We start from the raw sequence: 14,818 nt of genomic DNA on the forward strand, positions 1-14,818 counted from the left end.
CCCCCCCCCCCCCCGAGCCACCAAGTCACATGCTCACTTCTTGTCTTTTTTTTTTTGTGCGTGTTTTTAGATGACCCGACCGCCATGGAACCCAACGTCCAGAGGAGCATTGGAAATTCGGGAACGAGGCCCATCTCCTTCTCCTTCCTCTTGACGCTCCTCCCGGTTTTGTTTGTGACGATACTACACTGAAAAAGAGAACTGCAAAGCAGCCCAGTGCTGGTCACTGGGGTCACGGACACGAATTTTTTTTTTGTTTTGTTGTTTTTTATAATGAATACAGAGCTTTTATACAAAGACAAAGCTGTGAGTGAATGTGTATCGCAATGTGAATGTGGAGTGTGGATCACTCCAAAGGACGTCCGTATTGTTTGTGTTTGTGTTTTGTTTTTGGTTTCTTTTGTATTATGATGAGGATGAAGCAGCATTTTCCGTTCTGAGCAATTAGTCTAATGGGTTTTTCATACCACTCAGTAGGTACACCTCCAGTTCCTGAGTCAGCCACTACGACCGTGGCGCTTGTTATTTGGGATCTTTTTTTTTTTTTTTTTGGGCCGTCATTATGTAGCACTCATCTCCGCAAGCCTCAAGACAGCATCCCACTGTTCACGACATCAAGTCATTTGTTTTTATACTTTGACCATTGTTCAATCATGTTTGTAATGAACATCTTTTAAATTGTTCCTTTCGTTGCTTTTTCTCCATTCTTTTTACACCGTGCGCCCCCTCCCCCCAAAAGCAAATAGTGAGGGCTCCAAGTACCACCATAATACCACCAACATTAATTATACAGTGGTGCAGTAAGCCTTAAGTGTTCATGAAAGTAAGAGGCTAATATTGCAAATCCTTGTAACATGATGCGCATTTAATATTGGAAAAAAACTGAACTAAAAGTTGTACTTGGGCGGTGATTCTTTCACCGCACATCCAAAATCGGCTAAAAATATGGAAACATTTTACATATCTGTCCTTGGTAAATGGTCACGAGTCCTTGTGAACCCCAAATGGTTAAATCATCCAACATTAAGTGCAATGATGTTTAATCAGTCTTGTCATGGTACACGCTTGCAGATGCGACCCACCCACCCCTAACCCCCACCCAACTTGTCGAACCTCAAACTGAAGGGACTTCTTGAAAACATACACTGTACAGTTGTTTTCTATGTGTTTATATGTACATGTGTACATAGAAAAAAATATAAGATATTGTTTAAAGATGTGAACATTTGATGGAATAAACAAAAGTGTTGTAATATAAATCTTGTCGTCTTTTTTTCTTTTTCCTCACTCCATTTTGGCAAATGGCTAAGCTATTCCCCCCCCCCCCAAAAAAAAACGTTCCAAGCCCGCCCACAGGTCTTTCCCAACCTCTCACGGCCTCGGCTTTCCACGACTTTCATCCCGTGTCCCGCAGTTTGCTCTGGCTTCCCTTTCACAGACTGCAAACCAAACACGGATGGTTGGGGGGTGCACACTAGCAAGCGGGTGCGAAGGTATCACCCTCGCCTCTTCACTTGCACCTTTTTTTTTCCCTTGGCCTTTTCTGCCTCTTTCTTTTTACTGCTCCATACATCCTCTCTGCAGGCAAAAGAGGACGTGCCCACACGTTGGAATGAGAGCGACACGGCAAACAAGCCGTCAAAAACCTCAGAAATGGCTGGAAACTGTCAAAAGTTGCTATCCTCTGTAAAACTGAGCAAGATATTCTGTAAATCCCAGAACAGAACATAAGGACCACTTGTTTGCTTTTCCACCATGACGTCATACCTGCTTTATACATACAGTACTCGCCAGAGATGAGCTCAGACTCTCTGATATTGTGCAATCTAACAAACCCGAGTCCACGCAATAAGTCAAATAAGATAATAAAACCAAGAGACCAAAGGGAAAGCAATAGTGAAATGTCAAGTAAAATGTCAAAAATCGAAGCATAGACAGGAAGGGAGATGAAATTATACGTGAAGGGCTACCGTAAAGGTCAAACTTGAGAGTTGTTCAAGAGTGTTGTCAGCGTGACGAGAATGTTCTACAAAACTCGTTTCGTCAGCTGATAATGTCTTCATTTATTTGATACTAAGACAAGACCCTTGTCTTGAATACTGTAGAACGTATCAATAAAATGAACTTCAATTAAAATGCACCACTATAATAAATATCAGTGAAATAAATACTACTCTGACTGCGTTGATCAAAACTGCAGTCTGATATCACATAAAATAAATAGATATCTAATGAATCTGTCCGGTAAACGGGTGAACTAAAAATATATTTAAACCTCCTGATTTAAGCAAAGAATGTTTGACAATACTTGAATAGTTATTTTAACTGTGTTGTATATTTTCAGACAAGTTATTTTAACGGTGTTATATATATTTCTAAAGTTACAGAAAACGCAACTTCCTTGACCAAATTTTTTTTTTAAATAATCTTTATTGAACAAGTCAGAATACAATTCTCAGTAAACAGAAAACAAAACGAACATGTTATTAATACATACATATATTACAAACGTTTAAACAAAAAAGAAGCCAGGGGATAACTTCCTTGACCAAATCAAAGTTCAACCTCCCGGCTTTGTCGACATGGTGACGTCAGACGCTTCGATTCTACACCCCATTGAACCAACTCTTCATCACGTGATTCGGTGAACACCCAATCGCAGCGCAGAATCACCGAGCAACTGCTTGCAAACACGGAACTCTATCCGGAAAAGAAGCCAGTTACATTTTTTTAAAAGTCTGCTTTTTAAGACTTGTAAAAGTCGAAGAACATACATTATAGTCTCCATACCTAACATATGTATTTTTTTATTTTAAATCCTTTTTATGGATTTGCTGTATCTTTTATCATGGGCGTGCATCGTGTTCACACTCGGGATGTTCTCGACTGGTCTGTAAGTGGAATTCAGTTTTGGCGGCGTGGCAAACTTTAAACCCGCTTCTATACAAATGAACATTTTGTGCAAATGTTTATTTTTTTTATCATTGTGTCTGAGAAGTGAAGTACAATATCTTCAATTCGCGGAAATAAATGTGCTGTAAACTCGTTGCACGGTAGCTGTCAGTTTCAGTGTATAATATTTACGAGATTAATGATGGCATGAGTTCCTTGTCAGGTTGACTGTCTTGATCTTTGTGTTTGTTTGTGCAGGGTCGATCTAAAGAAAATGCAAACATCCAAGAGCACGGACAACATTCAATTTCTGCCTTTCCTCACCACATGTGCCAAGTATGTGTTGTTTGAGGCGTTTGCTAACCAAAACAGGAGTTGCAGTTGAATTAAAGTGTGGGTGTGGAGACTTGCATGTTTCAAATGAGTACTCCACGCAACATTTAAAAATGATGCTACTTTTTGTGAAGACGATCAGCAACATCGTGTCCTTCTGTGTTCCAAACAGCTGATTAGTTCACAAATGCCAAGGTCACAAATCCGTCGCAGCACATTTTGTGTAATTTTGTCTAGCAAGTGACCCAAAAAGTTTTGATTAGATTCGAAAGTTTTAAAAAGTCACACACTGACAGGGTAAAAAAAACAATCAATGTGAAACAAAGTCCCTTATATTAAAGTCTTTCACCCCAGATGGTGTTATTATCCCAGAATAATCAAAATCATGTGTTTTCATTCTTTAAATTGGAAAAAAAAATCTGCCATCAACCATCGACAAACTTTATATTAAAGGCCTTCACAAATCCTTTTCTGAAGTTTTTCTTCTTTTTTTTTTTTTTTTTTGCTTCTTTGCTTGCAGTCTACGTGACAATCACAGACACAGGTCACAAAAAAAAAGGCAACAGAGCTTAAATGTCATAACACAGTCTGACATGGCTGACATTACAAGTGTACTTGTTTGTTCCCTCGCCTTGCCCCGTTCATCCTTTTCCATCGTTTTTGTTTCCACAGTAACCTCGGATGGTTATATTATGGGATGCTGAAGACAGATCAGACACTTATTGTGGTCAATCTCATCGGGGCTTTACTGCAGGCCCTCTACATCGTGGTTTACTTCAAGTACACAAAACAAAAGGTCAGCATAGCAGCCGTCATTAAGTTTGTGTGCGTCTACATTGAGGCTTGAACCTGTGTTTTGTTTTGTTTTGTCAGAGAAAGATCCTATTCCAAATAGTTGCCATCGGAGCAGTGGTGACCAGCGCCGGGGTGTACTTCATGTTGTTTCTTCCTCCAGGTGACATTCAGCTCAACCAGCTGGGACTCGTTTGCAGCATGGCCACTGTGGGCGTGTACATGTCCCCGCTCGCGGACCTGGTAAGATAAACTTGTCCTTAAATGAAGTAATGTCCAAATGTGACATCTGGACTTTGTCTTGTTGCTGAAAAAGACACTTGATAAATTCATATTGGATCGTATGCTTTATTCTAACGTTGACCAATCAGGTGCAACCTTAAACGTGCATTGCCATCCAATAGGAGAACAGTCAATGAGATAAGAATGCATTCATTATTTTTCGCCATGAGAAAAAAAAATGCATCTCTTTCATTCGATAATACAGATGCCATTTGTTTCCAGTACATGTTCAATATCGCAATAATAAATATGCAACACCCATATCGCATCGTGCATGATTTTCCAAGATCGTGCTGCCCTCCTTTAAATATAGCCGAGTTATCATCGTGTATGGCATCTTTGAGTATCATTTCAGTATCTCGAGGATGGGCCGAGTTACCTTATTTTTTTTTTTATTTTTGGGGGGGTAAATCAAAATATAGTCACCCTATGCTGGAGAAAAGAAAGAAAAGGTCAAATTCAGAATCAGCGCAAAAAAAAAACAAAACACATCTCAATCTCTGATTTAAAAAATGTAAACATAAGTTTTCTAGTGTTATTCGTACAAGTCTTCCTGTGACAGTTCTGATGATGCGGGTCAGAAATTGAGATATGAATCGAGTCGTAACCTTGGTGTGTCATTCTGCCGGCGGTCTTCCTGTATGCCGTTCATATTTACTTTCGTTGGACTTTGCTCACGATTGTCGCTTGCGGTGCAGTTGTCCAGCTCAATACTGTCAGATATTGTTGGCTCAGTGCTCCCATACGTGTATGTTTACGTAGAAGAGAACAGTCAGGTGTCACGGGGGCCCATCAGATGTCTTCTTTCCTGTTGTGTTTGTCTATGATCCTGTTTGTCGCCTTCCCTCCATCTGCCTCGCCGTCATTAGTAAGCGTTCTTTCAGTGGTTCTTCATCCTTGGAACAGTGTCCCAATCGTCCTTGACCCACTAAAAGTCTTATTTCAAATATCCAAACTTGGACTATTTTAAAATAATGAATGACTAGATAGTGTTTTGTATTTGGTGCTAAAAGGAATGTGAATAATAATAAGTAATGATAATCAAAATAATTTGTCATCTGCTCAAACACCTTTATTAACAGTCCAGACCCCGGTTTGAGGAACATTTTAACATTCACATTTTTTTTAAAGGACTATTATTGTAGTATTATTATACACAGTTCTGATGAATACATATTTAAAAAAAAATAATTCCAGTAATATTATGTCTTTTTTTTTCCTCAATGCCAAGTGATTAAATGAATTTAATTTTCGATTTTTCTCAAAATGAAAATAATTTGTCATCTGCTCAAACACCTTTATGAACAGTCCAGACCCCGGAACATTTTAACATTCACAATTTTTTTTAAAGGCCTATTATTGTAGTATTATTATACACAGTTTTGATGAATACATAATATTAAAAAATAATAATTCCAGTAATATTATGTCTTTATTTTCCTCAATGCCAAGTGATTAAATAAATGTAATTTTCGATTTTTCTCAAAAATTGGAAATATAGTCGTAGAAATGACAACAGTTGTTCCCAAATTACTTTTTTTAAAACCTGACTTCATTTTCACAAGATCGGGTTTTTCCAAAAGAAACCTCACTGTAATCTTAAAAAACAAAAACAAAACCAAAAAAAAAAAAAAAACTACATTTGTTGCAAAAAATGACCAAAATCCAACTTTTGTCTGAACTAAACGCAGTTCGAATTTATGTATGACTTTTGTTCTCGGAAGATTAACATTTCTTTCTTTAAAATAAAAATCTACTTTCTTACGATGGCAAATTTTTGATTATTATTGATTATTTTTTGAAAAATTGTTTTTTCAACAAACAAAAATGTGGTGGATCCGCTTCCGCTCATTCGTTTAGCAAAAAATCTGAGTATCCTTGACCATCTCTGAAATAGATTGAAAACATTTTTTTAACCCCAAAATGTCTTCAAAAAACACCGATAAGCCTTCAACAGTTTTCCAGGAAAAACTGGAGTTCCGGGAGCTCCCACAACGCCCCCAAAAAAAAACCCTCAACAACTGAAATGACTTCATGTCTGGTTACTCTTAAAGTCTTACTCCTTTGAGTCTGCCAACGCTTCACGGAACCTGTTCACGCTTGTTGAACTCGTTTCAAGTCTTCTGCGAGCTGCCTTTTGTCGAGGCTTTTCCTCGTGTTGCAATACGCGTCGCCGACGGTATTTTTGTTTGGTCCTCACGTTCAGATGGCCATCGTGCAAAGTGGCAACGTGCAGTGCTTGTCCTTCCCTCTGACGGTGGCCACTTTCCTCACTTCCACTTCCTGGTTCTTCTACGGCCTCCAGCTGAATGACTACTACATCCTGGTACGACACACTCGCAGCAACATTTATTCCCACTGCGGTGGTCCCAATGGCGTAATCGGTTGAAGTTGTTCCTTGAACACAAAAGTGAAAGTTGGTCCACCGCAGTACTAACATAATTGTTTTTAATATTATTATTATTATTATTATTATTATTATTATTATTATTATTATGTGTGTGCATTTTAGGTTCCGAACCTTCCCGGAATCCTCACTAGCGTCATCAGATTTTACTTGTTTTGGAGATTTGCCCACATCAGCCCTCCCTATAAGTCCATGCAGATATAACCACGATATGCACAGTAATGGACGTTGCACCAAGAGAAAGCGGCGCCCGCCGCGCGACAGGTTGGCAATAATGTCTACATTCCACAAACGTATCCGAAAAGTATACAAAGAGTGTTTGATTTTCAAGGATGTATTCAAAAATTATTTTGGGGAAGAAAAAAATGTTTAATTTGTCCCCTTCAAGTGCCTTGTGATGGAATCCGAGTGAGTATTCAGGGACATGCTGAAGAGAAAGATAGTAAACAGAAAAGAAATCAAAAAAGTCGTTTTTTAAGGGGAAAAATATGGTATCGTATTCATGGCAATAAGATAAATATGTTGAGAGAAAAGTCGCATTCTGATGAGAATATATTACGAGAATAGAGTCGGAATGCTTTTCAGAATATTTTTCAAAGAAGTTGGAATCTTACTCGATGTCAAATGAGAAAAAAAGTTTTTTTTCTCCCCCTACCCCCAAAAAGACAAGAAAAGAAATGCTCCCCCCCCCCCTGAGATTTTTATATTTCTCATAAGTTTACCATATTTTTCTTCCCCTGAAGCGCACTTGAAATCCTTCAAAATGGCCATTGCGGCTTACGGATGGAAGTCGACTTTTACAAGTTCATGATTTGGAATTCAAATTCCATCCCTGTTATGTTTGTATTCTCATTCTCATTCTCATGCGCATCTAATGAGAGCAGGCGTCCGCCTTTTCGGCAGACCAGAATGAGAACTACTTCCTGCTTCAGTGTCTAAGAATCATGGAAAATGTAGTTCTGCTAGCGTCACGCGACGGTCACGGTCAGACCGAATGCAGGCTGAGAGAGAAGTTCCGGTAGCGCGTTTTCCACCGCGCGAGGTGAACGACACAAGCAACTTCCGGCGCTACGAGATGTTTCTTGTGCGGTCTGAACCTCTCATAAAAGCGCTAAATCTATCAAATAAACCTGTGGTGCAATTAGAATCAAGTCTTCGACAAACAATGCTTCACAAAGATAACCCGGACGCGCCTTATGTATGAAAATGTATTCATACAGACCCATTCATTGATACTGTGCCTACAAATACGGTGCGCCTAATGGTACAAAAAATACGGTATGGACCCCCCCAATCCCGTTTTTGTTTGTCGAAAGAAAATCTGACGTGTGTAAGATTTAGCGTTTAAAAAACATAATAAAGACTTGTATCAGGAAACTGTTATTCTTGTTTAGATTACAGTTCATTTTCCCGCCCCCAAAATACCAAACTTTTGTTTCCTTCAGAATGACTTCGTTGAACATTCAGCGTTTTTTTTTTTCCTTTTAGTGACTTTATTCTCCTAAGAGTGCAACTTTATGTTTTGAGAAAATTCAATTTTATTTCCCCCCCAGAAAAAAAGCCTTTAGCATAATGTTAGCACGTTTTCTAAAAAACATTGTTTGGTTTCCGTGGTATAAGTTTTCTTTTTCGGGTGTTTCCAGTCCTCCTTCGCAGTTTTTGCTCTGAAGAAAAGGACATTTGCTGTGCCACCAACATTCTCAAAAGTTCAAATCCAATGCGTTGACTTGGATTGACTTGTTTTGTACAATCCAAAGACGATGTTGTTTACAAGCTGCTATTTTGAATAGAGTGTACTCGTGACGAGCATTTCCTCTCTACCGTCTTCTATTGGGAAAAGACTTTTCTATTCTGTTACCTTTTGTGCCTGTCTATATTAGATAACATATCACTGTATATCAGTGGCAGTACGTTATGATGACTGTGCCTATTTTTTGTTTTGCAAGCTTTTTAAATTAGATTTTTTTTTTAAAGTGCAAATGGACCGAAGTATGATTGGAGGCTGTTTTATGCCAATAAAGGATAACAAAGTGCCAAATGTATGTTTGTTTTTGGTTTTCCTTCAATGTAACCCAACCATCTACGCCATTGGTGTCAAATTCAAGGCTCCGGGGCCAGAGCCGGCCCGCCAGGTCATATTATGTGGCCCACGAAAGCAAATCACATGTGTCAAATTGCTAAAATCTGTACCGAAATGTCAAATAACGTTGAGATTTGTGCAATAATTTTGTTAACCCTATTTCCACTCATTTGAACAGTAATTATTTTCGTCATTCATTATATTAAACAATTATAATCGACTTGACCGATGTCCAAACTAGTCATCTATTCATTTGTTTTGTGCAAGTAATAATTTTGTGGTTTCACTGTTATAATGGCCCTCCGAGGGAAGATGTAACTCCAAATTGGCTCGCGACTAAAATTAGTTTGACAAACCTGATCTACGCCAATCAATAACCCAAATATTAGGAACCGACATCAGTATAACCAAGCAACACACTAAACTGCAAATAATATAATAAGCGTACTGTTAATCGCTTTAATCTTTTTTTTTTTTTGGTCTTTGTAGCCATTTAAAGCTTATATGTACTATCGTATGTACACATTGCATGTACTGTTCGAGCGTCATGCAGCTCATGGGTGTTCGCTTTCTTCGTGTATTTTTGGGCATCTTTGGAGCCATTTTACGCTTGTGATACCATCATGGGAAAGTTTTCCTGACACATCTAGAATCCAAATCAATCCTGATCATCTCGAGAGCTTCATTATTTGAAGCCATGTGTCATGCGCTGTTGTGACACTTGTGCCATCGCTACATTCGGACGTGTGTAGTGCATTTGTGACCAGTTGCACATTTCATCATAAGCATAATAAGAATCAGACATAAAATATACTGTATCTGGGTTTTTTTTTAGGACACCGATGGTATTCCAGAGGGGGCTATAGCGCCCCCTAGAGCCCATCCCTCTGATAGTAAAGGATTTCGCCTGTGTGTGTAGAAGACAAAAGCTTGTTTCATGGGGCAGCAGTGCCAATGGACTTGTTTGCATGTGAGTGTGTTGATACAGAGAGGCCAGTGGTGGGAAAGGCCACGCCAGAGGTTCTCATCCCGTCTGTGTGTGTGTGTTAAATGAATCCTTTTCCTGCGCTCAAATAGCCCTGACACAACACACGCAGACACAACACGGCATTGTGCCGCTAAGTGAGTGGAGGTGGGAAACAAACGGCGGCCGAAAGAGTCGGCGGCATTTTAAACGGAAGGCAGGCCATGAATCAAAGGCAGACATTTAAATTCATTGAATAATTGACAAATTCGTCGACAGATTCATCAATTATTAAAATAGTGTTGGTTACAGCTGAGAAAATATATTTACCGCCCAAAAAAAAAGAAAAAAACTATTTTATGTTTGAATAGCAAATGTGGTAACGTGTTTTTAAGCTCGGTGAAGATCGACTTATTCTTACACTTGAATGGTAGTCGAGAATGTCAAAATACTACTTTAACCAGTGTCTGTACAGTTCATTCAAGTTGTTTGATGGACACACGTCAACCCTGGAACACATTTTTTCCCCATTCCTATTTGGGTAAAATAATTCATGTAAACAGAACAAATTGAGTTGGACCTTGGAGTTTCCATTGTCCAAATCATTCAACATCGTCCTAAATTTTGACTGTTCGGATCCTTGTGCACAGCTCCAATTTACAGTATAGTGGTTCCTCTACTTACGAACGTGTCTTCATACGAAATTTTCAAGTTACGAAATGCCTCAACGGTAAAATATTGCCTCTTGTTACAAAAGAAATTTCACGAGAAAATATATTTGCCGCCAAAAAAAAGAAAGAAAAAAAACTATTTTATGTATGAATGGTAAATGTGGTAACGTGTTTTTAAGATCGATGAAGATTGACTTATTCTTACACTTGAATGGTAGTCGAGAATGTCAAAATACTACTTTAACTAGTGTTTGTACAGTTCATTCAAGTTGTTTGATGGACACACATCAACCCATTCCTATTTGGGTAAAATAATTCATGTAAACAGAACAAATTGAGTTGGACCTTGGAGTTTCCATTGTCCAAATCATTCAACATCGTCCTAAATTTTGACTGTTCGGATCCATGTGCACAGCTCCAATTTACAGTATAGTGGTTCCTCTACTTACGAACGTGTCTTCATACGAAATTTTCAAGTTACGAAACGCTTCAACAGCAAAATATTGCCTCTTGTTACAAAAGAAATTTCAAGATACGGAAGGTAAAAAAATACAGTATGGGCTGCTACTCGCAGCTCCCACTTTCCTTGACGCAACATACTTCTAACTGCTCTGTCATTGGCTATTATCGATCATCATCCTGGCATCCCATTGGCTAAGAGGGACTTCTACCAAATGTGTCTATGTTATCTAGATAGATAGATGTGAGTCTATGCAGCATCCTCGTCATTCGCCCCCCCGGGCCATAAGGTTCCGATAGTTTTACGTGAATGTGAATCACCCAGATAGTGTTTGTACAGTTCATTCAAGTTGTTTGATGGACACACATCAACCCATTCCTATTTGGGTAAAATAATTCATGTAAACAGAACAAATTGAGTTGGACCTTGGAGTTTCCATTGTCCAAATCATTCAACATCGTCCTAAATTTTGACTGTTCGGATCCTTGTGCACAGCTCCAATTTACAGTATAGTGGTTCCTCTACTTACGAACGTGTCTTCATACGAAATTTTCAAGTTATGAAACGCCTCAACGGGAAAATATTGCCTCTTGTTTTCCGAAAGAAATTTCAAGATACGAAAGGTAAAAATACATTATGGGCTGCTAATCGAAGCTCCGAGTTTCCTGAACGCAACATACTTGTAGCTGCGCTGTCATTGGCTATTATCGATCATCATCCTGGCATCCCATTGGCTAAGAGGGACTTCTACCAAATGTGTCTATGTTATCTAGATAGATAGATGTGAGTCTATGCAGCATCCTCGTCATTCGCCCCCCCGGGCCATAAGGTTCCGATAGTTTTACGTGAATGTGAATCACCCAGAAAGCGTGTTCACCAGACTGGCGATCGCTCGCTATGCTGATGTTTGCCTTGGACATTTTTGAAGGATTGATAAAAGCCGACAAAAGCAAACGTCCTTGGATCAGTTCTTTACCAAGCGCCAGGCAAAAACCACTTCAGAGAGAGAACATGGACTACAGAGGGCAAAAAACGACGAGGACGCAGTTAAAAGTTACATGACCATCATTTTTATTCTTTATTCTTTGTTTTTTACAATATGCACAACTCTCATTTATTGTGCAATAATCTAATTGTAACATGGATTTGTCACATATACAGATGCATTTTTATGCTTTAGAAAACATTTATGTCTGAATTTTGGGGGTGCTTTGATGTGCACAGCTCCAATTTACAGTACAGTGGTTCCTCTACTTATGAACGTGTCTTCATACGAAATTTTCAAGTTACGAAATGCCTCAACGGTAAAATATTGCCTCTTGTTACAAAAGAAATTTCAAGATACGAAAGGTAAAAATACATTATGGGCTGCTAATCGAAGCTCCGAGTTTCCTGAACGCAACATACTTGTAGCTGCGCTGCCATTGGCTATTACCGAGCATCTTCCTGGCATCCCATTGGCTGAGAGGCATTTCTACCGGATGTGTAATGTGTCTATGTGTCTAGGATGGACTACAGAGGGCAAAAAACGACGAGGACGCAGTTAAAAGTTACATGACCATCATTTTTATTCTTTATTCTTTGTTTTTTACAATATGCACAACTCTCATTTATTGTGCAATAATCTAATTGTAACATGGATTTGTCACATATACAGATGCATTTTTATGCTTTAGAAAACATTTATGTCTGAATTTTGGGGGTGCTTTGAACGGATTAGGGCATTTAAAACGCATCTCTACTTACAAACATTTCTACTTAAGAAATTTCTTCCAGAACCAATTCATTTTGTAAGTAGCGGCACCACTGTATAAGGTGTGATGACGGAGTGCGGGGGGTGCGTACCGTCGGGTGGAAAATGAGAAAAAGCACATTCCTGATGTGGAAAACAGCAGCTGGAACAGGTGTGCTTTGACTCGGACAGTCAATGCCTCCCCGCGTGGGTGCACCGAGTGCTGAGTAGTGTCCGCTAACCCTGTGTGTGTGTCATCACTTTGCGAGCTGTACAAGGTGCTTCTTGCAGGGGGGGGCAAAATGCGAGAGTCAGCTTGTGTATGTGTGTGTGTGTGTGTGTCTGTGTGTGTGTGTGTGTGTGTGTGTGTGTGTGTGTGTGTGTGTGTGTGTGTGTGGAGTCCGCAAGGAGGCAGGAAACAGAGGGATCCTGTTTGCAAGTCAAACTCATTGTTCAGCTGATTGCAGCCTCCCCCACCGCCGCCGCCGACACCACCTTCACCCTTCCTCCACTACTACACACTTACACGCAACAAACAAGTCCACTGTAGTGTTTACTTGACTGCGAGCATCATAAACTCTCAAGATAAAGGCCGTCATTGGGATCCGAAGGCCTAACTCTTTAAAGACCTTCAATGGTTGCGTCTTTTTTTTTCCCATTTCAATCCCCGCTTCTGACATGTGCTTGACTCTGCACACATGCTTATTTCCGGCCGAGAAGTGCCGGTGTTGTTTACTTAGGTGCACTTGTCTTATTTTCACATTGAACAGAGACCAAATTTTGCTCTCATGAGCAGCCTTTGCCTCCTGCATGCCCTGCACAGCTGAACAACACAAATTGTGCACATGCACTGCACACACACACACACACACACACACACACACGCACACACACACACTTCCAGTCACACAAATAGGGTGCACGCACACAAACACTTGTTCACTTGCACACGCACGCTGTACCGTGCTCATACATATGCCTGCACACATGCAGACATATACAGTACAAGTCAACACACAGAGCGCACACTTACTGTACCTGCATACCGATTACGGCGCACATGCTCACAAATACGGGGCAAACAAACACAAACACATTTCAGGCAATATAAGTTTTTAAAAAGTGTCAAAAGGCTTCAAAATGGCATCAGAAATGCTTTTGTCTATACTGTATTACACCTTTACTCCCGCCCCCCCCCATACACACACACACACACACACCCAAAATATGCCAGAGGCTTGGAGCGTGCTGAGACATGCGGGAGTAAAGTTGTGAACGTGTGTCATAGTTTGACGTGGAATAACATTAACCATCCGTAAAGGCCGCAAGCACCTGTTACGTTTGCAAACTTCCACCATAAAAAAAAAAATAAAAAAACAAAAGAAAAGAAAAAAGCTTTCTACGCTATGGAAGAATACAAGCGAGTAAATCCGACTTGTGGCCAAATGAAATGAGTTTATTGAGACGTCAGTGTAAAGTGAGATATGCGTGTTAGATGATCTGTGTGAAATGAAGAAGTGTGCATGCATGCAGGCAGGCAAGAGGCGGCCCGTCCTGCCTTGACAGCTTAATGAGCGCCTGTCCACATGTCACCTCGCCCGTCGCAAAGCCAGCAAAATAGCCGCAAGATGAGCAGGAAGGTGGTAAAACAATCTGGTTTGCTCTGCACTGTCCCAAGAAAAACAAGTACAAACACACACACACACACACACACACACACACACACACACACACACACACACACGATGTGGGTGGCTTCTGCATGTATATCGACAATATGTATCGAGCAAAGATCTTCAAGTGCCAACTGCATACAGCTGAAGACTCATATTCCTCACTCCATGTGTCGTGTAAATGTGTGTGTGTGTGTGTGTGTGTGTGTGTGTGTGTGTGTGTGTGTGTGCGCGTGTGCCTGTTATGACTGGGGACCCAAATTTTCCCGGGACCATAAAGCTAAGCCCTCATTAAACAAAGCGAGGAATGCATGTAAAGTGTGTGTGCGTGTGTGTGTGTGTGTGTGTGTGTGTGTGTGTGTGTGTGTGTGTGTGTGTGTGTGTGTGTGTGCGTGCGTGCGTGCGTTATTGTGTCTCGTGTATGGACCAAAATCTTTGTGGGGACCATAAAGCCAGTCATGACTGAACACGTGTGTGTGTGTGTGTGTGTGTGTGTGTGTGTGTGTGTGTGTGGGTGTGGCGTTTTTTTGTT

The 14,818-nt window shown here is 40.1% G+C and overlaps 2 protein-coding genes across 2 annotated transcripts in view; both read left to right on the forward strand.

Moving 5' to 3' along the window:
• efna1b (ephrin-A1b) overlaps window positions 1–1,259 on the forward strand; it is a 13,240-nt gene extending 11,981 nt beyond the window's left edge. Inside the window, exon 4 of the mRNA XM_019878722.1 lies at window positions 71–1,259. Coding sequence (XP_019734281.1) covers window positions 71–192 — 122 coding nt within the window. The 3' untranslated portion in view covers window positions 193–1,259. The remainder of the gene's footprint in view (window positions 1–70) is intronic.
• A 1,394-nt stretch (window positions 1,260–2,653) lies between these two features.
• slc50a1 (solute carrier family 50 member 1) lies at window positions 2,654–9,011 on the forward strand. The gene is made up of 6 exons (XM_019878723.1): window positions 2,654–2,893; window positions 3,151–3,228; window positions 3,898–4,021; window positions 4,099–4,260; window positions 6,506–6,625; window positions 6,812–9,011. The coding sequence occupies exons 1-6, from the start codon at window positions 2,826–2,828 to the stop codon at window positions 6,908–6,910; spliced, it is 651 nt and encodes a 216-aa protein (XP_019734282.1). The 5' UTR covers window positions 2,654–2,825; the 3' UTR covers window positions 6,911–9,011.
• The last annotated feature ends 5,807 nt before the right edge of the window (window positions 9,012–14,818 follow it).

This window comes from Hippocampus comes, unplaced genomic scaffold (genome assembly GCF_001891065.2).
Source record: "Hippocampus comes isolate QL1 unplaced genomic scaffold, H_comes_QL1_v1.1 scaffold315, whole genome shotgun sequence".
NCBI lineage: Eukaryota > Metazoa > Chordata > Actinopteri > Syngnathiformes > Syngnathidae > Hippocampus > Hippocampus comes.